At 36.2% G+C, this 22,145-nt stretch overlaps 1 protein-coding gene across 6 annotated transcripts in view; it reads right to left on the reverse strand.

Moving 5' to 3' along the window:
• EML5 (EMAP like 5) overlaps nucleotides 1-22,145 on the reverse strand; it is a 117,531-nt gene that overhangs the window by 64,020 nt on the left and 31,366 nt on the right. For 4 of the 6 annotated variants that reach the window (XM_087747471.1, XM_087747470.1, XM_087747469.1 and 1 more), the window contains exons 6-13: nucleotides 18,350-18,485; nucleotides 15,841-16,042; nucleotides 12,710-12,847; nucleotides 11,692-11,948; nucleotides 8,838-9,050; nucleotides 6,782-6,949; nucleotides 4,831-4,937; nucleotides 4,319-4,437 (exon numbers count right to left, since the gene is read on the reverse strand). In XM_087747471.1, the coding sequence (XP_087603597.1) occupies nucleotides 4,319-4,437; nucleotides 4,831-4,937; nucleotides 6,782-6,949; nucleotides 8,838-9,050; nucleotides 11,692-11,948; nucleotides 12,710-12,847; nucleotides 15,841-16,042; nucleotides 18,350-18,485 (1,340 nt within the window). Of the gene's footprint in view, nucleotides 1-4,318; nucleotides 4,438-4,830; nucleotides 4,938-6,781; nucleotides 6,950-8,837; nucleotides 9,051-11,691; nucleotides 11,949-12,709; nucleotides 12,848-15,840; nucleotides 16,043-16,146; nucleotides 16,250-18,349; nucleotides 18,486-22,145 lie in introns of those variants that run through there. The other 2 variants (XM_087747473.1, XM_087747472.1) reach the window with 2 other exon arrangements.

Below are 22,145 nucleotides of genomic sequence, written 5' to 3' on the forward strand. Positions count from 1 at the left end.
GCAGCAACATGTGCGGATGTTCTGCAGCTGATTTCTGCCTGACCCAAAGTGCCGTGTGCTTGCCCTGCCTGGCTGCACCCTTCTTTGATGTCCAGCCACTAGTTTTTAAAGGGACATAATATACAATAACCTACAGTAACTATCAAGAAAGAAAACAAAAATAACCTATCACAGTATGCAACATCAACAGTTTAAGGACATGACAACGTTCAGCGAGGGGCAAGGATTATGAAGGCAGGCACAGTGCCAAAGAAGATATCTGTACCTATTGTTGCTCAGACATCGTTCTCCTGTGCTTCATTCTGCACTGTGCTCTGTTAAAAGTACTGGATTTCCCTTGCAAGCGCAAAATAATAAAAAAATGCTGAATATGCACCCTAAATGAGAATATTTTAAAAAGCAGCTACAAAAATATGTATGCTGAAAGAAATAATGCTTTACAAATACGGGACATCGAGCAATTTCTTACAAGCTTAACAATCACCTATAAAAATAAAAAGCATTAAGACAGCAAAAGGGTCTCAGATCCTTCTACCTGCAACCCAGAAATGCAGAATTTTCCCAGCTCTTGTCATAACAATTACCTATATACCCTAAGTTAAGTATAGCAAAACTGAGTACGTTAATATTATATATCACAGGACTACCCAAAACATCCAAAATGTATCTAGGATGCAGGAAAATAGTTCTTATTACTCATATCTAGAACTTTTTATGATCAATTAGAAAAAAAAAAACAGGTGTACAATCAGTTGTTTACAATTAAAATAAAACAAACAAACACATTTTGTAACCCAGTTAAACACATCTGGTCTTTCCCACATGCCAGTTTGCTAAGTCCCAGACATTACAGGTATTTTTCACCAGAAGGATAAACTGAAGGACTTAGATAGCCCAAGCAGAGATAAAAAGAAGCATGCTTCAGTGCAGAAGATCATTCCCTGAGAATATGCTACACAGTTCCAAAATACTTATATCTACATATTATTAAACCAATTTAGAACTGAGATTATTAGCTAATATCAGAAAAGGCACGAAGAGAAACAATTTCTTCACATGCAGAAAACAAACCACAGAAGTAATTTACAAGGCATCTTGATTAACAACTAGAAATTAAATAATAATGAAAGCAAGCTTTGCATCATAGTTATTGGATGATATATAACAAGGCACAACAAACATAACACTGCATTCTGCAGTAGTTGGTGTTTGCAAGTGGTCTTCAGCAACGGCTAATCAAACCATCAATCCAGGACTGATTCAAGATAACATGACGGGAACTTTCAGAAGAAAAGATAGCTACCTCAATGCTATGTAGGAAAAAAGTTTTGCCATTACCAAGGTCATGAAGAGCAGGGACTGGATTCAGTTTGAGATTAAGACATGTAAATGTAGGTGTTCACAGGTGTGTTAAGATAGATTAACATCTGTATTTTATCAACAGTGTTCTAGTCAATACAGTCAATGGTACCTGCAGGGCTACTCAGCTGACCAACCAGTCAGCATTTAATTTTACCCGAGCCAGATCACTCCTTATGCTCCGCTGACTACTGACTGGACCTCCATTGACTGTGACGGAAGCTTAGGTACACACATAAAACCACCTACTTTTAGGCACACAACTGTAAATTCTTTAACCTAAAGCTGGATCCTACCCATAGTTGCAAGTTATACATCTATAGCCAACTAAGGAGCAACTTCATAAGTAGTGTCCTCTCTGGGAAAAAGAGTCAATGTCCATAGTTTGTCTGATGCTGCGTTGCAAAATCTGTATGTTACTCTTCAAAGTATATATGGGAAATTCCCAAACGTAGTGCAACGCCCCCCTCCAAAAATCTCCAGAAGAACCAAATGTCAAAATAAACATGGCTGAGGTCAGAGTCTTTAGCACAAAGGCAGAGATATTAAGGGGAAAAAAAAACAAAAAGAAAACAAACAAAAAACCAACAACAAAAAAAACACAAACAAAAACCCAAAACCTTTTGCACGGCAATAGTGTTTTCTCAACAGGACCCACTCATAGCCTACTCCCTTCAGATGCTATTCGTAGGTATTTGCAGCCCTCTGGTAGGAATCCATGCAAGGTGTCATAAGACTCATTTTAAGAGCATGAAAAACCCCATGTCATCTCGAAACCGTAACGAAATTTCATCTTATGACAAGGTCAGTTCAATGAATATCCTGAAACTCAAACTAGATTTTGCTTAAATCCTTTGAATATTAAAAAAAAATTAAAAATAATTTAAAAAAAAAATCATTCATGTGAGATCAGCAGCATAGCTTTGAGAGAATACAGGACCTAAGTATTATATTTGCATCTTTATTTCCTGCCAGCAAAAATAAAGTATTATAAGCATTCAGTCTGAGAAAGGGGTTCCTCTGAATATCTCAAAAGTTGTATCCTTTTTATGTTTCTGAACCACCACCACTGTCAAAGACATGGCAGAAAGAAAATACAGGAATAGTCAAAAAGAGGACAAACTAGTACACCACTTTAATAACATGTTTCTGATCATGATTGCATCAGATCTCTTAGAGAAAGATGCACTTAAAGATTAACCTGTTAATAGAAGTTGCTTTCTCACCCGTATTAGTCAGTGGCTGGCTCACATACTCAGCATTATTGTTTTTATCCCCTTCCAAAACAGGAAGTAACCAGAGGTTCAAAAGATTTCTTACAGGATATGAAGAGGTTTTTAAAAGTTCATCTTTCAAGGCAGTTGACAAATTCAAAACACAAAACCAACGTGCTCAAAAGCGAAGAAAGGAAAAAGAGCTTCCTATTCCCCTACTTCAAAAAAGCACCACTTTTTACACTTTCAAGGAACATCCAAGACATTTCCATTGCAGCTAAAGAAAGATGAAGCAAAGCAGACTTCCTGAATCAGAGAATATGCCTATTACTCACTTGGATGTGGGTCACTTTAAAGTTAACAGCCTGGACATTGAGAAAAATCTGTTGTTCAGCATGGATTCTTCATTAGTTTCCTTGATGCCCACTGGGTAACCAGACAGAACTCAACTGGACATTCTACTTCTGGTCATTCCTGGATATTCTGGTCAAGCTTCACTTCTGTTGTGAAGGAAATAACAATAATCCCAAAGATCCAGGGCCCTTGCTTGTGCTACATCTTCTTCAGGATCATTTGGTTTGATTCTTAGACCAAATTTTAAAGACTACATACAGCTACCCACTTTAATGCATTTTCTATACAGATACAAAAATCTTCAACTGAGAATTCTGGAGCGTCAAAAATAGAAATAAAAAACCAACTCAGTATCAAGCTTCCCAGTTGTCATTATTTCCAAAGCTATTCCTCAGACTCCATGTCTTCTACAGACAAAATTGCTGACTTGAATGATTAACTATGCTTAGCCAATTAATTTATTAAGCATTCCACGTGGAGCCCTTCCAAAACTGGGTAAGTGTCATAAAGATAGACAGTATCAGTTACTTATCTGTGCATTTAGTTATCTCTAAAAAGAAGTTATATTCCTGCAAAGAGGTCTCTTTTGAAAGGAAAACACAATATTACCTGATTTCCAATGCCTTAAATTAATAAAGGCTTTGGTTTTGCTTTGTATCAAAGGAATTTATATTTCTGATCCTTATTCTAATGTAGTAACATCTACTGCCAGTTTGCTTTAAAACACCACATCTTTGCCCTGATAAAAAGGTCTTCGCTTATAAAGAGTTATGGGAGACTACCAATCCTAAAGATGAAATCATAAGATTTCAAGGATGCATCTAAAGTCATTGTGTTACTCAAATTAGCACCAAAAAGAGACTGAAACTGAATTTTAAACACACATACAGGACCTATTAAGAATTAAATTTAATTCCTAAGCCAAAATAGGAACATGTAAATTGTTTCAGATTAGGTACAAACAGTTTATACTTTTTTTTTTAATAAAACACTGCTAGAAACACCACTCAGCACATAACCCAGTCATCTTCATTTACACCAAGTTTCTGTCATAGCTTCCAAAATAATACACCAAAGAGAACTATTACTTTCCAGATACTGAAAAACATGGGTGATAGCCAAATATTACATTTAGTCACCTCTATTCAAATAATAAGTATCGGCTAAAGTTTCAGTGCAAATTAATTTCAAAATTCACGTTCAGAATTAGTCTATCTTGGCATCAAATCTTTCTATTAATTTACTGTAAATTTATTTTACAGAAATAAATAAAAACAGTGAATCTCAAAGCAACTGACCTAAGTCTTTCATCAGATTTTTAAATTATAAACACCAATCTACAAAACACAAACACTCTGCTTGTATATTTTAAAGAATCCTAGTTTTCATACCCATGAACAAAATGTAATCTTATACTGTTCCCTGGAGCTCGTTCTCGTCTCTTAGAAGCTGCACTTTTTCTTTTTTCTTTGCATTGCTCTTTAAGTTGAGGTAGATCTTCTTTGTAAACCTTTAAGAAAGAGCACTCTTATAAATTAAGAGATTCATAAGAAAAGCATGTTTCTGAGAATTGAGCCACAGTTATCACCCACAAAAATGTTATTCTGACATCATTAAAAAAAAATCTCCAATAACTGTAGGTGGTTATTGTATAGTGTGACTTGTTTTTAAATTGCAACCAAAACTCTTACTAGAACATGCTAGGAATACATGTAATCACTTTTTTTCCCTCTATTGTATCTTTAATATTTTGAATACATCAGATAATAACAATTCCAAAGGTTTTGGTCAGTTCCTGCTCAGCTCTCAGTCTCCCCAGCTTTCAGATTTCAACAGGTCTTCATAAAAGACCAACTTAAGCCCTGGGAAGCATTCCAACTGCCATTAAAACTAAAATCTTTACCTGTCGACGATAGGTGATCTGTGTCTCTTGTTCAATTTCAGAGTCCAGCTCTGGAACATCAGACTGATCTGAATCTGATTCATCACTATTAGAATCAACCAGACTCTCTGCCACCAAGAAAACAGAAACAGAAAATGAAGCAACCTAAATAACAAACGAGATAGTGTTTGAAGTAACTGCTTAATGCTGAGTTGATAATGAATGCTTATATTAACTACAACATAAACTGCTAATAATTGACAGGCTGACAGGATCAATTCTGCTGATACAGTAGAAATAAGCCAACTTGTAAGTATGATAATTTTGTTTGGTTTTGGGAGCGAGTTAGTTTTCATTCATTAAAATTATTTCATGAAAATTAATGTTAGGAGGAAAGGAAGAAAGAAGAGAATGAAATAATGACTATAAAGCAGAAACTAAAGACTTGCAGAAAACTGAGAAGTAAATGGCTCCAAACAGAAACTTATGGTTAGGTGAGCCATTGATCTAAGCAGCAATTCTTCAGGCAGATTGGGGGGGGGTGGAAATCATATATGGGAAGGAAGTGGTAAAATTTTCAGTGACTGTGGAGAAAAAGAGTAGTCATTTAATGTTTCTGTTTTACATCTGGGAAAAGCCACAGAATGTTGTAGCACAGTTTCATTCCAACAGAAACTGAAAAGAATGTCCTGGCTGACAAATTATAATACACTTGGATCTTTCTGCAACCTTTGATTGAATGTTGCACATTTTTTTTATTAAGAAACCAGACACAAAATCAGTCTAGAACACAAACGGATTTTAAAAGATCTCCGAATGTAATTGCAAAGAGAGAATCATCACTCAGTAAGAAATGGTTCCAGAAATATGCAATAAAGAGCAATCCTTGGAGCTATACTACTTAACATTTTTATCCGTGGTCTAGAGAAAAACAATATTGCTACTGAGAAAGGTAGCAGATTACAGAGTTAGAAAAGGCATTACCAGGACAATTATCAATAGTGTGACAAAACAGATGTATGTTGCACATACTGTCAGATAGCAAGAAGTAAGGTTATATATCCAGGAACAAGGAATCTAAACAACACTTTATAGAAATTTTGTCTTAGGAAACAGTAGCTAATGAGAAATTTGGGTCATGGGAAATAACTAGTTGAAAATTAATTTATACCATGAAGGATCAAACCAGTTAAAGGCTTTCTGGAGGCTTCATCAAGGAGATGAAGAGAACTATTGCTTCTTTCTGCATTTGGCACTGACAAGGCCAGCACTGAATCAGCATTCATTTACCTGTTAGCTGGGTCCACACTGATACAACTTCATCTGATCTTAGCAATTAAAAGGTGAAACAGCCTATTTCATTGTAACTCGATATACTTATTTCCCTAGAGGACTCTCTAAACTCTTCTAGGAATTTCCAAGTGAGGCACTCTGTTAATTGTTTGATTTTGGGAAACTCATCCGTAAGAATAATTGCTGTACTAGTCACTGGTGGAAACATGATCTACTTTTTTTCCAAATACTAAAACACCTCTGGTCTGCTTTAAAAAAAAAAAAAAAAAAGAATTACAATGCTTAAATTATCATCTAAACACTTCAAAATTTTAATCAAATGAGTGTGGTACTCTTTTTTTCCCAGTGACATCTGGGCATCCAGTTGTCAATTTAGTAAAGGACGATACGTACAGAATTCATAAATTTGTATCTATGATCTTAACTTTTAAATTTTAAATAAATTCACCAACACAGTAGTGAATTTTTTTCACAATCTTGCTAGACTCAGCATACAGGGTACAGGTGAGTATCAGGCAATGCTGTCAGGTACTTCAGGCAGCTGCAAAGTTTAGAGAACAACAATTTCATGCAGACTGATGATTCTGAATCTTTATTCCTATACTTGCACCAAAGAATTTTACTTCTTTCTTAGCCTCCCCTCCTCCCACACTTTTTTTTTTTAAAATAAGTTACTTGCCTTGGGGTGCTATATGAAGCGAATCCTTCAACTTCCGGTCAGGGACGAATTTCCACTGAAAGACAGAATGATCAGCTCCCCCAATGGAAACAACCCACTGGTGATCGTGCGACCATCTGACATTTGTCACGTGAGCAGAATGACCAAGATATTTTTTAAATTTTGCTCCTAGAACAATAAAAAACTCTTTCAATATACGTGGAATAAATGTTTCAGAAGCACCTTAGGAAAACATACGAGGAACCCTTACAAAAATTAATACTTTAGTTAAGATATTCTAATTACTAGTGATATTTTAATTAATAGCAGCAACTTTTTGCAGTATTCCCAAATTTTCATCTGTCTTTAAGATAAATTTTTAAATTTGGATTCCAGGATATATCATCTTTAACGAGTCAAACACAAAGAGAGAAGACATATGATAGTGCTATATGAGGTGTACTAAAAGAAGATTTTTTACAATTTTATTACATTAATTTTATTTTATTTTTTACAAACCAAGATTTTGACAATTATTATATCTACATTGAAAAGACGCAATTATTTAAATGTTAAATGATGTATATTTAGCTCTGTGAAAACATCCTCATACGTGTGGTCACAGTACTGGTTCCCACTGTTCGTGCAATTTGAGTGCTAAGCACTTCTAGCAATTCATATCCTCACACCTTTAATAGTAGCAGTAGTAGTAGTGGTAGTATAACTACATCAAGTTAATGTTTTCACTGACTACTACATAATTACAACAAAATCATTGGATCAGTTACTAAAATGAAGTTCCTAATACCACTCCATTAAACAGATTCTTGTGCCTTTTCCTTGGTTTTATAATTCAAGTGAAAACAGGGGATAAAAAGGGAACAAATTCGGTCTCCTTCAAATGGACAGAAGATTGTTTTCAACATATTTTTGGATTACCTCAGGTACCAAGAAAAGCCTTATCACTTTAAAAATAAAACTGAAAAGATTACAATTAAATGTTTTTTAATATCACCTTTTACAAAGAGCTGAAAAAACTATGAGGGAATATAAGTCACTTAACACGTGCTTAGAGAAATGATTTTTTTTTTTTCTTGAAGACATATCCTAAGAACCATCACAAAGATCATGCAGTTGTAGCCAGCATTTAACACGCAATGCTGCAAATTGCAATGATGCAACGGTGCAACTTTTTGTTCCCCCTTTCAAAACTTAGAGATTTGATCTAGTCCCCAGGCAAACTTTTTAGGTTAAGAGGACGCTTCTTAAAAGCTAGGGAACATTTCACAGGCTCTCTCTGATCATCATCATGTTAGCAGCTTGAAGACAGAGATCTCTGCTATCGATAATTTGTTACAGTTCAACCTGAGTAGTGTCTAGAATGGAGTTCTTCAAAGAGCTCTGAAAAAATGAAGCCTTTCTCGTCTTAAAAAGATAGACATCTCTCCCCTGTTCACTCAGTCCTGAACAGTAAATCTGAAAATTATGTACCTCGTTTTACATTTCAGTTTTTAAAATTTCACATGAGATTCGTCCTTATTGCTAGTAAAATTTTGAAGAAAAATCTGTTGGAAAAGTTTTTAAACTTTAAATAACATACAGTGTCATACTCTGATTACAGGACCAATTTGCTGTTCACTTATTTATTGCCTCTAATCATTTAGTAAAGTTATTTTTTCTAGTTCCTAACCCAAATCTCCATCACAGATCCAGAGGAAGGAAGAAAACTACTTGGAGACCAAGGTGAAATACTTAAAGATATGTATCTGATAAAAGGGTAGATATTGCATCACCTCATGAAATTCTATTTAAAAAAAAAAAAAGGAGAACTATTTTACACAATAAAATATATGTAAAACTTTTGGCTATCCTATTCAAAACGCAAATAAAATACTGTCACTATTACAGCTATCAATACACCAGCCTATTATTGTTTTCCACCTCTGAGCTCAAACTAAACTTCTAAGAATAAATATTGGCCATTTATATAATTTCCAAAAACCCAGTTTTCTGAAACCTTTTTCTTGAATAACCAAATTCAAAAATATACGTTTATAACTTAACTTAAAGGTACTACCTTTTCTTAGACATGGGTATCGAAAGAGCTTTACTATTCCATAATCATCAGCTGTAACCATAACTTGCCCAATAAAATTTGCATCCACAGAATTTATATCATTTACATCTGAATATTTGGGCCAGATTCCATTAACTTCAAGGCCAGAAACACAAGTCCATGATGCCCACTGAACGCCTTTTAATTCCTCCTTGTTTGTTACTTCTTTTCCACCTAAGAAAAAAATAAAGAGCTATTTTTCAATATTCACTCATGCAATTTTAAAGAATGTAAAATTTTTTAAAATTCTCCAGAAATCAAATTCAAGTGAGACAGAATTAAAAACTGACTTCTAAACCTGTCCTGATCCAATATGCTCTATTATGACCAACAGTATCAGTAGTAAGGCTTCTCAGGACTACTTAACAGAAGATCATGGGTGTAGTACTTTACCGTTTTTATTATTTCTTGATATCTGCTTGAGGCTGTGTTATTTTTAAATGTTTATCAAAAAATAGATGTGGCCATTCTAAGGTAAAGTTTGGAAAAATTCTGTTGCTGAACTATTGTAGAAACCTGGATTATTTAGAGCAAAAACTGAAGAACTCATTTAGATCTGGCCACTGTAAATTACTGAAAATACCAATTTTAGGCTTAGATCCTTGTTACATTATTTTACATCAGCTCTATCTGTAATAAGATTGTTCCAATCCCACAAAGATTCACGTAAGAGCTTAAGTATTGAGTCAGACCAAAGGCCCATTTAATAAATATCATGTCTTCAGGAACGGCGAGAAGCAGAGTGCAGGAGCAACACAAAAACAATGCAAGCAAATGTAAAAGTTGTGAGTCAGACTGAGTGCGCAACTGCAGAACCTGAGCAGGACAGTGCCAACAATTCACCTCTCAGTCTTCCATGGTAACAAAACTGACGGCAACTGGGCTGGGTTTTTTCCTGTTTTCTTATTGTTAATAGGATTCTGACTAGTGGGAGGGGATAGGCTGGCACGTAGTGGGGAGCAGCTCAGGTACTGTAAGGAGGTAAGTTTTCAACAGAGGGATAGGGCAAGGGAGAACTCAAGTGGACTGGAATAAACAGAGTAAAGAACAGCCATAGAGAAAAGATAAAGCAAACCGGCAAATAAATCAGAAAGGAAGACTTTAAAAACCAACCAAACAAAAAACCCCACACTGGAGGAAAAGTTCAACTACTATATACCCCTCCAAAAACTGGAAAGGAACTCAAGTGCCCTGTATGAAGATCCTTCAGCTCTGATGAAATAACTGCACCCTTTGACAAGGTTTACTTTGTAATCTCTTTCAATCACTAATCCATGTAAACGATGACTACTAATACTGGCTATATCCATGACTAAGTCCTACAGATCTTGTATTAGGCAACTCTAAGTTCCTTACTCATTTGTAGTGGAATTTCAAGTGTTACATGATTCCGATCATTATTTTTTAAAATATTCAGGAGACTCCTCTAACTTCACTGACTTTGCTAAACTTCTTTCATAAACAAGCTTTCACAATCCCACATTCTAATGTATCAACAAACTCCAGGCTGAAAGCTGCCTATATAACTTCAAATTGCTCCTCCTCTGTGCATGTATTTGTCACAGTCTGATTAAATTCTCACTTACTATCTTTTCTTACATTATCTTCTGTCTCATTCAGTGCACAAAATCGAACTTGTGCATAGAATGAATTAGATGCTTCAGCAAAGAGAGTCACAAAAGGCTCCATGGAACTATGAATAATGTACAGTGCAAAGCGTAAATATTGTATAACAAACGAAGCGACAATATAGTAAGTGGTGATGATAATAAATACTTACTACCAATATGATGAGTGGGAAAAACACAGAATGATATTATGTAAAGAGTGTATATACACAGAAGTTAAACCTTGTGACAAACACCGCCCTTGACATATTGTCATCAGGACTACTTAAATTTGAAGCTTTTAGATATACGTACTATGTGCGTATGTCCTATGCAGAGGGAATTGTCTTGATGAGAACTGTTTCAAGAGTAAGGGACAGTTCAGTCAAGTTTTCAAGACAGCGTTGTCTTGAAAGGATTTACAATAATGGGGTTGCCACAAATTTTGAATCTGAAAACTATATTTTAATATTATGTAATATACTAATTTTCTTTAATAGTCCCCTGCCATAAGAGAGAAAAGGCACATTTGAACTTGTGTTATCAGCAGACTGCCCAGCTAAATTTGATTTTGATATTTTTATTCATTTTGAAGGTTGCGTGATTGAATCATATATGTATCACAGCTTCAGTATTTCTTTTGTTTCCAGTGAGTAACTCCTAAAATTTTGGCATCTTTGTACCAGGTACTCTATTTCCCAGTGTAAAAGCTCTTTTAAGTTAAATTCTCAGTTCTGTTGCAAACATAGTTCTAGAAAACCAGGTAACTCCTCTGAGACACAACATACTCATTTTTCCACACATTCTAAAAAACATACAGTGCAAGCAAATGATAATCCATTTAATATCCAAGCTCAATATGTACAAAGCTATTAAGCTATTGCAAAATAGAATTTGAATGCAATATTTTTCTTTTTCTAAAAAAGTGGGAGCAAAGATTTAGTTTTGAGAAATAAAATATAAGCCAGCATCTCTACCATGAAAAGATGCATTATAAATAAGAGTAAACATATAAAAATAATTAAGTAACTTTGCCAGAAAATGCTGTACTTATTCAAATATAACAAATAGTTATACAAACGTAGAAAAAAAATTCTCTATAATGCAGTGCTTTGAACCAGGATCTATATTTGGCTGTTTTTACAAAACTACTATACATTCTTTCTGTAATAAGTAATAAATATCATAAAGGCAGCTCAGAATCTTACTTGGCATCCTGTAAAAAAGTCTCTTCCCATTGCCATCATTGGTCTGTAGGTATTTACTGTCCGAAGACCAATCCATATGGGTGATGAAACTTAAAGAGCCAACACATTCTCCAACTTTCTTGTATCGCTGAACAACACCATATATATCCACAGAGCTGTCATTGGAACCAACAGCTAGGAAATTCCCATCTGGTGAATATTTCAGTTCATGAATAGCTTCTTTCCTGTCTTTGATATGAACAACCTCAGTCATATCTCTGTAGTATGAAAGAAAGCATGTCATAAGTACAGAAAAGCCTTATCATACTGTCAAGTTCCCAGTTTTAGAAAATGGACAAAATTATGAAATTATGAAGTGAATTTTACTATCGTATGTGCAAACACAACACTGCTATTTTTAGAGTTGGGTAGGGTTTCATGGCCAAAAAATAGAGACGGGAACAGTGACACAAGAAGGTGCTGCACGGGGCTGAGGGAGAGTGAACAAAAGGAACTGTTCAAGCTGGGTCCACAAAAAAAATTAATCAACTAGATTACCAGATCTTTATTCACTAAGGGAAGAAAATTTCACTGACATGACACACACATCTCATTTCCCCTTTAAAACTGTGGGATCACAGCAACAAGGCAGCACTGTCTTTGTACGCGTGCTGTACTGACAGCAGCATTCCAACACATGGAAACAATGTAGGAAGTAGTGAAAATTTATTTCTTAATAATTCAAGAATAATTAACAAAGCTAAAACCTAAAGTAAAACACTTCCTAGAACACTGCCATTCTTTGCAAATACACCAATACACTTTTTCAAATGTGCTGTTATAGAACAACATGAACGCATGTAGCACACACATTTAAAAAATCTGAGCACCCTTAAGATCAGAAATTTAAAACAGAAATGTAAGTGATCTCCTCATGTATGGTCACTACAGTGTCAATATGCATACAATTTATAAAAGCAATTACATAAAATGCTTGAAAAAGTCAATAACGTATCTATTTTTAATTTTTGTAACATACCGGACTCGAAGCACAGTGAAAGAGCCATCCTTCATTCCAAGAGCAAGATGGATTCCATCAGTACTAACCGCAGCACAGCGAATGGGTTCCTCCATATTGCACCGGGCAATCAGAGCATGGTCTATTAAACTCCAAATTCTAAAATAAAGTAATAAATTACAAACGTAAGGAGTGGTTTGTAGCTGTGTCATAGATAGCAAGAAGCCTGCAATTTCTGCAGAACGCCGGATGTGGTAGTGTCCTATTTTAACATAATTTTCCACAAAGAAAATTTAAGACAAAAGTGTGAATTTTGCATACAGCAAAGAATATTCTTGTATTTAAAATGTGAGAAAATAGCTAATGAGAAAATACAGGGGCAGAATAATTTTGACTTTCTGAATATAAAAATGACAACATATGACAATATATACTTGTAGGCCATGCTGTGAAAATTCCACGATTTTGTTAATCATTTTAGCCAAGAACATTAAAGAACAATTAAAACCTTTGCTCAGTAAACATATCCTTTTTTATTAACAAGTCATTATTCATAACTCCTTACATATAACTAGGTAATATTATAACATGTAAGTTTTTACTACAAGATGCATTGCAACATCTATCATTTACAATATATATCTGGAATTCATAGAATCATAGAATGGTTTGGGTTGGAAGGGACCTTAAAGATCATCTGGTTCCAACCCCCCTGCCATGGGCAGGGACACCTTCCACTAGACCAGGTTGCTCAAAGCCCCATCCAACCTGGCCTTGAACACTTCCAGGGAGGGGGCATCCACAGCTTCTCTGGGCAACCTGTGCCAGTGCCTCACCACCCTCTGAGTAAAAAACTTCCTCCTTATATCCAACCTAAATCTGCCCTCTTTCAGTTTAAAGCCATTACCCCTTGTCCTATCACTACGTGCCCTTGGAAAAAGTCCCTCTCCAGCTTTCTTGTAGGCCCCCTTCAGGTACTGGAAGGCTGCGATAAGGTCTCCTCAGAGCCTTCTCTTCTCCAGGCTGAAAAACCCCAACTCTCTCAGCCTGTCCTCATAGGAGAGGTGCTCCAGCCCTCTGATCACCTTCGTGGCCCTCCTCTGGACTTGCTCTAACAGGTCCATGTCCTTCTTATGTTGGGGGTTCCAGAGCTGAAGGCAGTACTCCAGGTGGGGTATCACAAGAGTGGAGCAGAGGGGGAAAATCGCCTCCCTCAACCTGCTGGCCACGCTTCTTTTGATGTGGCCCAGGATACGGTTGGCTTTCTGGGCTGCAAGTGCACATTGCTGTATCACATTGAGTTTCCCATCAGCCAACACCCTCAAGTCCTTCTCAGAGATGCTCTCTATCCATTCTCTGCCCAGCCTGTATTTGTGCCTGGGATTGCCCCAACCCATGTGCAGGACCTTGCACTTGGCCTTGCTGAACTTCATGAGGTTTGCACGGGCCCACCTCTCCAGCCTGTCAAGGTCCCTCTGGATGGCATCCCTACCCTCCAGCGTGTCAACCACATCACACAGCTTGGTGTCGTTGGCAAACTTGCTGGGGGTGCACTCAATCCCATTGTCCATGTCACCGACAAAGACGTTAAACACTGCCGGTCCCAATACCGACACCTGAGGAATGCCACTCACCACTGATCTCCACTTGGACATTGAGCCATTGACCACAACTCTTTGAGTGCGACCATCCAGCCAATTCCTTATCCACCAAGTGGTCCATCTGTGAAACCCATGTCTCTCCAATTTAGAGACAAGGATGTCATGTGGGACAGTGTGAAATGCTTTACACGGTTCCAGGTAGATGACATCTGTTGCTCTTCCTTTATCCACCAATGCTGTAACACCATCATAGAAGGCCACCAAATTTGCCAGGCATAACTTGCCTTTAGTAAAGCCATGTTGCCTGTCACCAATCACCTCCTTATTTTCCATGTGCCTTAGCATAGTTTCCAGGAGAATCTCTGCCATGATCTTGCCAGGCACAGAGGTGAGGCTGACTGGCCTGTAGTTCCCCGGGTCTTCCTTTTTTCCCTTTTTAAAAACGGGGGTTATGTTTCCCCTTTTCCAGTCAGCGGGAACTTCACCGGACTGCCACAACTTCTCAAATATGATAGATAGTGGCTTAGCAAGTTCATCTGCAGGTTTCCTGACGACCTGTGGATGCACCTCATCAGGTCCCATGGACTCATGCACCTTCAGGTTCCTTAGATGGTCTTGAACCTGATCTTCTCCTACAGTGGGCTGTTCTTCATGCTCCCAGTCCCTGCCTTTACATTCTGCGACTTGGGTGGTGTGGCTAGAGCACTTGCTGGTGAAGACTGAGGCAAAGAAAGTCATTGAATACCTCAGCCTTCTCCATATCCCAGGTAACCAGGTCTCCCCATTTCCTTCCAGAGAGGACCCACATTTTCCCTAGTCTTCCTTTTATCACTGACATACTTATAGAAGCTTTTCCTGTTGCCCTTGACATCCCTGGCCAGATTTAATTCTATCAGGGCTTTAGCTTTCCTAACCTGATCCCTGGCTGCTCAGACAATTCTAGAGCATTATTTCAATATTCATAATTCAACTACTGTTTTGCTTAACCACATTACACTTGAGATATTTAACAAAAATGCCAACACATTTAATTTTTAAGAAAGAAGAGAAAAGGTGTTGACAAAAAAAGATGAACTTGTAAAAGGGAGTAACTTACTGCATTTTCTCAGAGTATAGATTCTATTTACTATGCATGCATTAAGTTTGATGAAATTCCCTAGCTAGAAGTTAATTTACAGCATGTGAAAAAGTGAATATGGTAAGAGTAAAAATTGCAAGTTTTTATTACAATTTTTTCCATTGTAACCTGTGAATGCCTAACATAACTCCTGAAAAGGAAAGACTTACAGGATACTTGTGTATGAGTGCTTAATGTTAGGCTAAATGAAACTTGTTCAAATTTTGTATATTTCATTTTTGTGAAATATACATTTCCACTATATTTCATTACTGGAGAGCACTAATTTCATGCATAACTTAACTGGTTCAGAAGCAGTTCAATGCCACATTTTAATACCTTTAAAATGTATACATTTCAATTAGGTTATCTATAAAATGAGCTGTTTGTATAAAACTGTACACAGTTAAACAATAAAACAAACAAGATTTAACCTGACTGATCGATCATCACTTCCAGTCATTGCTAGCGGTTTTGTAGGATGGACAGCCAAAGCCCACAGCTCTCCTTCACAGTGCCCCTGCATTATCAGGAAAGGCTTATTACGCTCATGCACCACAATTTCAAAAATTTCACTATCTTGTGTCCCGACGAGTATATGGTCTCCTCTCCAGCAAACACTTCTTACAGACAGACCTGCAGAAAAGATTGTTAGTGAGAGATACATCCTGAAAACTTGTGAAACAAAGGTAATATCACAAAACACAAAAGCAAGAAAATGTCAAGAAGTATCCATATACCTTCTCTTATTCCTCCGTTTACTCCTTCTGTCTATTCCATATAACACATACTGCCCTTGGAACATTAACTTTTCAAGCTCAGTATTACAAAAATTCTAAAATAAAATGTGAGCCTTATTTTAATAAAGGACATGTAGCCAATTCTTATATTCCAAGATCTATGATAGAGAAAGATAATACTGACATTTGCATCTGAAATTACGCGTTTAATGTCTTTAAATTTCAACAAAGGTAGCAGACAATATAAATTGCAATTTCTGGTCAAACCATGGACCTTTGTATTAGCTAGATGAACCTAAATTATATAAGTGACAGAAGCATCAGTGGAACATTCATTATATATAAGACAGTCAAAGAGCCCAGTTCTCCCCAGCTTGTTTCTGAGATGCTCCCCTTAAACCAAATCTTTGTAACATCTTAATAGTATCTGGAATTATTCTTCCCACTAAATAAAAAATAAAAATAAATCAAACTGAAACAACATATAAAGAGATGAAAAGGGTTTATGATGGAATTTAACATGCATTTCTAACAACCGAATTAGTTTCCAGGCTTACAGTGGAGGTGAGCACTCACAGGCTGCAAGTGTTTGTAGATAACGTTGGGGATAATAAAATGGAAGTTAGGACAGTTGTACACTGAGAAGCCAGTCTTAGGCGCCCAATTTTAGGAATATGCACCTTTTAAAACAGGCTGTATTTATTACATTCTGATAGCGCAACTCAATTTTGCCAATTTCAGGTGTAGATAACCAGATGGTAGCAATGCCTAACTTAATTCACTTTGCTTAAACACTGACTTTTGTGGAGAGTAGCTCAAGAACGAGCTTTGAAAATCTACTCTGGATTAATATGTGTGACAAGATTATATCTATCAGATGAGAGAAAGGAATATTGTAATGGTATGAGTTGATGTGCTTCTGAAAAATATTTTTAACTATGTAGAGGGAAAAGAAGAGCCTTATGTTATTAAATTTACATTGGAAAAAAAATTGCAAGACTTGGAAACGGTGAATGGGTGGATTAGGAAGCCAGTCTGGTGCATCTGCACTGATGTTTTAATTCTGACAAAGCCAGCTGTCAAAGCAAAGCTCCTGACCGTGCCTACTTACCATGCTTTGCATTACAAGTTAGCCTTCAAATGCACAAATAAGACTCCCTCCATATGAAACAGAACTGAAAGATGTACTCCAGCAGTACACTCGGTGCACTCCAACTGCAATACAATGTTCAGTCCACTGAACCAGACTAGAGCTAACACCCCTCAAACACTCCTCAAAACGCGTATCTGTTGTGCTACTCTAACCCTCCGCATCAACTGTTTTGCTTTACAGATTTGTTCCTATTGTGCTGCACTGGTGAATTAACAAACTGGTGAATATAACCACCTTACCATTCAGCCCTATAATCCAGACATTATAGGGCTATATTGTCCACAGTGATTAAAAAATAAAGAAACAACTAGAATCTTTGATGAAGGATGATTAAGACATCTGGTTTAGAAATTTGGAACTTCTTATGGTGGAGGGAGATATTTTGAAAGACAATTTGACTACTTGGAGATATATCTAGAGTCAACTAATTGCTCTGTGTGCCATTCCCAGGGATACAGAACTTGAGTTTGTGTTCACAGATAAAATTACCAAAAGGTGAGGCATAGGAGCAGCAGAAAATGCAATTAAGAAAATGAGTAGAAGGACAGGTCATAAAGTCAATCCTCAAAAGGATACAATAAGAAAAAAAGACTGAAGGGAAAATATTCAGGAAACTGAATTTATTAAAGATAGGATTTTTAAAAAGTTTTTATGAAAATTTGGATAAGTAGCAAATGCAATTTCACTGCTCTGCTGTTTTACATTGTAGATCTCACTGTCTCTTCTAAGTTCTCTTAAAGCATTACTGTTCCTTGTTGTAAACTGCTGTGCTATAGAAAAAAATGTGCATTTTATTGGTTTAAAAGAAAAAATTTAAATCTCTGTGTCTACAACTTCATAGTACGTTTTACAGTAACTTTGAAGGACTACGTGACCTTCATACCAGTGGGCATAACCAAATTGCTTTTCTAGCAAATAGTTCACAGTAACATACACAAAACAACCTTTTTGGTTTTGTTTTGGTTTGGTTTTTTAAAGTCTTTTCGTGTTCAAAACATTGGTAAATTTCCTACCTTATCAGTATACTAAAAGTGACAAACTTCTTTTTACCTTTATATCCCTGGTCTGTTTCCCTGAGATCAATCACAGTAATTGGTTTAAAATTTAAGTCCCACAAGCGAACACAGCCATCCCTGCCACCAGTGGCAAACCCCTCTTCGCATGCATTCATGCTGAAAATTCCTGCCTAAAGAGAGAAGAAAGTTATTTTTAACAATATACACGGATTAGAGATACCAATATGGAAAGCAGAACTCTTGTCCATGCTGGTATCATCTTCCTACCCATTACACTGTTGAAAATAGCATAAACAAATGCAACTAATACAAGCTTTAAATCGGAAAGAGTCAGATAGGTAAACAACCTCAAACTGAGCAGAATTCACTCTCAGTAACAAGCAGTAAGATAAGAGAATTGTGGCAATACTTCTTTCATCCTGATGATGATGATCGTAGTGACGCTGCTTCTTATCCCTAGAAAGAGTTTAGTTTCATATCCTCTTGCCTTAAGGCCTGCTCCAACTCTCACAAATGTCAGCAGGAAAATGTCCACTGGTCTCTGTTAGGCTTGGTTCAGGGCCTTTGTTGCTATTACTCAGCTTCTGTGCAACCAGGCAAAAAAGATCTAGGGTTTTTTTACATTTTAAGCCAAGGAAGATTGATTTAAATTTTAAGTTTAGAAGCAAAATCTAATAAAAACAGTGATCACTGTACACCATTTAAAAATACATAATATAAACTCTTATTTTAAAGGTGGACATCAGGAAACAAAACCTAACACTTTTTCTTTAACTCACTTGATACATGTTTTCTTCAGGATAACTAACAGGCAAGGATGATATATCTTATTAAAATAAAGATACTGTATCCCCATAGCCACTATATTTGATGTAAATATGATGCATTATCTAAATTGCTTCTTTAGCAACAGGTAACAACGATATAATTTTTCAAGTTGAGAAAAAAGAAATCTCTCAGGTTTCACAAAAAAAAAAAGCATATTATTACTAGAATGTCAAATGACAATCAAAACTGAAAGACTAGGGTGACAGAATTCAAATTTTTTGACGTGTCATGTCCATCCTCAGGATACAGACTTAAGACAAGCCATATTTTCAGGAGTAGTACTTGCCTAAACAGAAACGCAGCAGAATTTTTAAGTCATAAGCAGATTAGAAGGCTAACTCCCATTATCTCCAACATCCTGAAAATCCTCTTTCTGTTTCCTTAAGAGCCTAGAGATTTTTGAAAATACAACCCAAAGTGTATTTGTTTCTCTCTCTCTGTGTATATCTGTCTGTTTTACTGCGTTAACCTTTTAGGGTCATTGAGCAAATAAAAGGCTAGAGGAATTTTGGCTCATTTTGTACCATATACTAAATTCTGCCCAAGTTCTGGCATATTTAAATCTTTTAAAGCTCTTTTTGGAATGCAACCTTGATAATAGAATTATTCTCTTTTCTCTAATTAAGTCCTTCCGAAATCCATTATTTAATTAGTCAGTATTAAAAAAAGAATCAGACATTTGGCGATGTGGGAAGCTGGCTGAATGTTCTGAAGATAAGATCAAGTGGATCCAGGATTAATCTGTTTTCCATTTCACAGAATATCCTTATCTTGAAAAGGACATACTGGTTGTCAAGGAGATTTGGCAGATGTTGTGCTTGCTCAATCTCTCGAAATGCAATAGGACACTCTCATTTCAGCCTATGTGCCACTGGAATAGAAGAATTATATGAAAAATAGAAAAAAGGTCCCATATTAATGGGGACTATAAGTACCTAATGGAAGAAGCTGAGCTTAGCTACTCTTCATTTAATTGTTAGGCCTACACTTAATAGGGAAAAGACAGCTACTTTACTCTGGTAGCTTGGCCAGTCATAATTCTTCCACTAAATCTTTCCTCTTAGAAACTGTCAAGATTGTCAATGCAAATCAACTTTGGAGTCTTCGTGCTTTTCTTAATCCTTCAGCCTGAAATTGTCATTAACATAATTTTATTCTTGATGGTCAATAGCCTTCTAGCAGTAATGAGAGGCAAACAATTGCACTGACTTTGATCCAACTGAATAATGTGAGCAACAAAGATTGATTGTGCTCCTGAATCAAAGTAAAAGGCATAGATCAAAGTCTTCCATCTTAAAAGTTACGAAGTTTGACATACAGACTGCATTCTTCTGTTACAAATTTTTCATTACACTTCCTTTCCCGAACAGGAAAATTCTGGAAATAACACCTCAAATTGATCAGCAGTTTTCTCAGAATGCAGAATATTTCCTATTTTTCCAATATAACCAGCTGGTATCACATCTGTGTTCCCTTAAATTCGAAAAAAGAGTTGAATGAGAGCAAACAAAGAAATAAATGCCCAGATCTATCAGAACTCACAACTGAAAGCTGGAAAAGTACAAGAAGAACTTGACAAAGATGGCCTCTACTGCATGAATATTTTGCCACTGCTTGTATCTAAGAAGCTTCCAATAGCGAGGTAGACTCAAGTTTTCTATTACTGCTGGACCTATCTTGCCTCCAATGGACAAAAATCAAAATTAATTTATCTAAATGATGGATTTCTACAAAATCCACCACACTAACTCTGACTATGCAATTCCTAAAACATATGACTGCAGTTCCCTATAATTAGGACCAAGCTTGAAAGATCACATGGGAACTTCAGAAGCAAGTGACTACTACTGAGCAATATGTAGAACAAAGACATTATACCAGTTCAGTAAGAACTCCAGTGCCTCCTTTTTCCTCCTAGATACAATTCAGGACATAGATGCTAACATGTAAAGCAATACATACATTGGGCACTTATTCTAAGGTATTGTCTCTCCCAATATATACTGCATAGCAAGGAAATGGATTGCAAATATTTAAAGTTGGTGTCAGTAAGTTTACAGTGGAAAGCCACTACTGTGAAATTTAACCTTCCCATCTAACAAATCACCCATAAAACAGTTAAAAAATGGGCATATTACTATTAAAAAAAGTTAAATAGTTGCCTATACGCCTGTCATTGGCTGAAATAAGTCGTCAGTTACCTTTCAAATCCATGACTAGTCTAAGCAGTAGGAGAAAAATACTGCATGACTTAATGTGTTGGCACATGATACCAGCTTAAAACCATTCATTTAAGTTCATTATATTGTTTCCATCTATATTTAATTAGTATTCAGCCAACTGACATAGGCGTGCAATAGTTTTAACAGAGTGCCTGTTACTTAACCTCAAGCCTGTTATTTAACCTCAGTTTCTGACATCAATCCACACAACTTTAATGTGTACCTCTGAAAGACTATCTCAAAATAAATTATTCAGCTGCTGCGAAAGCATCTTAGGTACATTTACTATGCAAGGCAAAGGCATAGCACACAAGAATCTTTAAAACGTACAGTGTTTTTAAATAAGCATACTATTTTGTTTTAATACCTGAGTGACATCTTGTATATATATCTTAATAGTCAGGGACTACCTTGAATTTAGAACACGTAAGATAAAACAAATAGAAGAATCTATAGCCTGTTCTTTGCACTGGTACAAAAATGAGACATCTAATAAAAGATTTTTTTTTTTTTAGTCAAGGTATATATTAACTTTCCAGAATCAGATGCACTGCCTACAAATAACCTCCTGAAGTACTACCAGTGCCAATGAACTTACATATGCTTTCATGTTCCTCTGTTTTCTTTCTCCCTTTTAAAACTTTCATTATTAGTATTATTATTTAGGAGCGATCAGCAAAACTAGAATCAGAGTTTCCCGTTGCCATTCAGTGTTCCCTGCACATGAAGTCTGTGCCTCTACTCTTAACCCCTGCTCATTTCCGTCTTTTCCTGCTTTTC

Source organism: Nipponia nippon, unplaced genomic scaffold (assembly GCF_047370975.1).
Source record: "Nipponia nippon isolate SJK-2023a ecotype South Korea unplaced genomic scaffold, ASM4737097v1 scaffold_11, whole genome shotgun sequence".
In the NCBI taxonomy this organism is placed as follows: Eukaryota; Metazoa; Chordata; class Aves; order Pelecaniformes; family Threskiornithidae; genus Nipponia; species Nipponia nippon.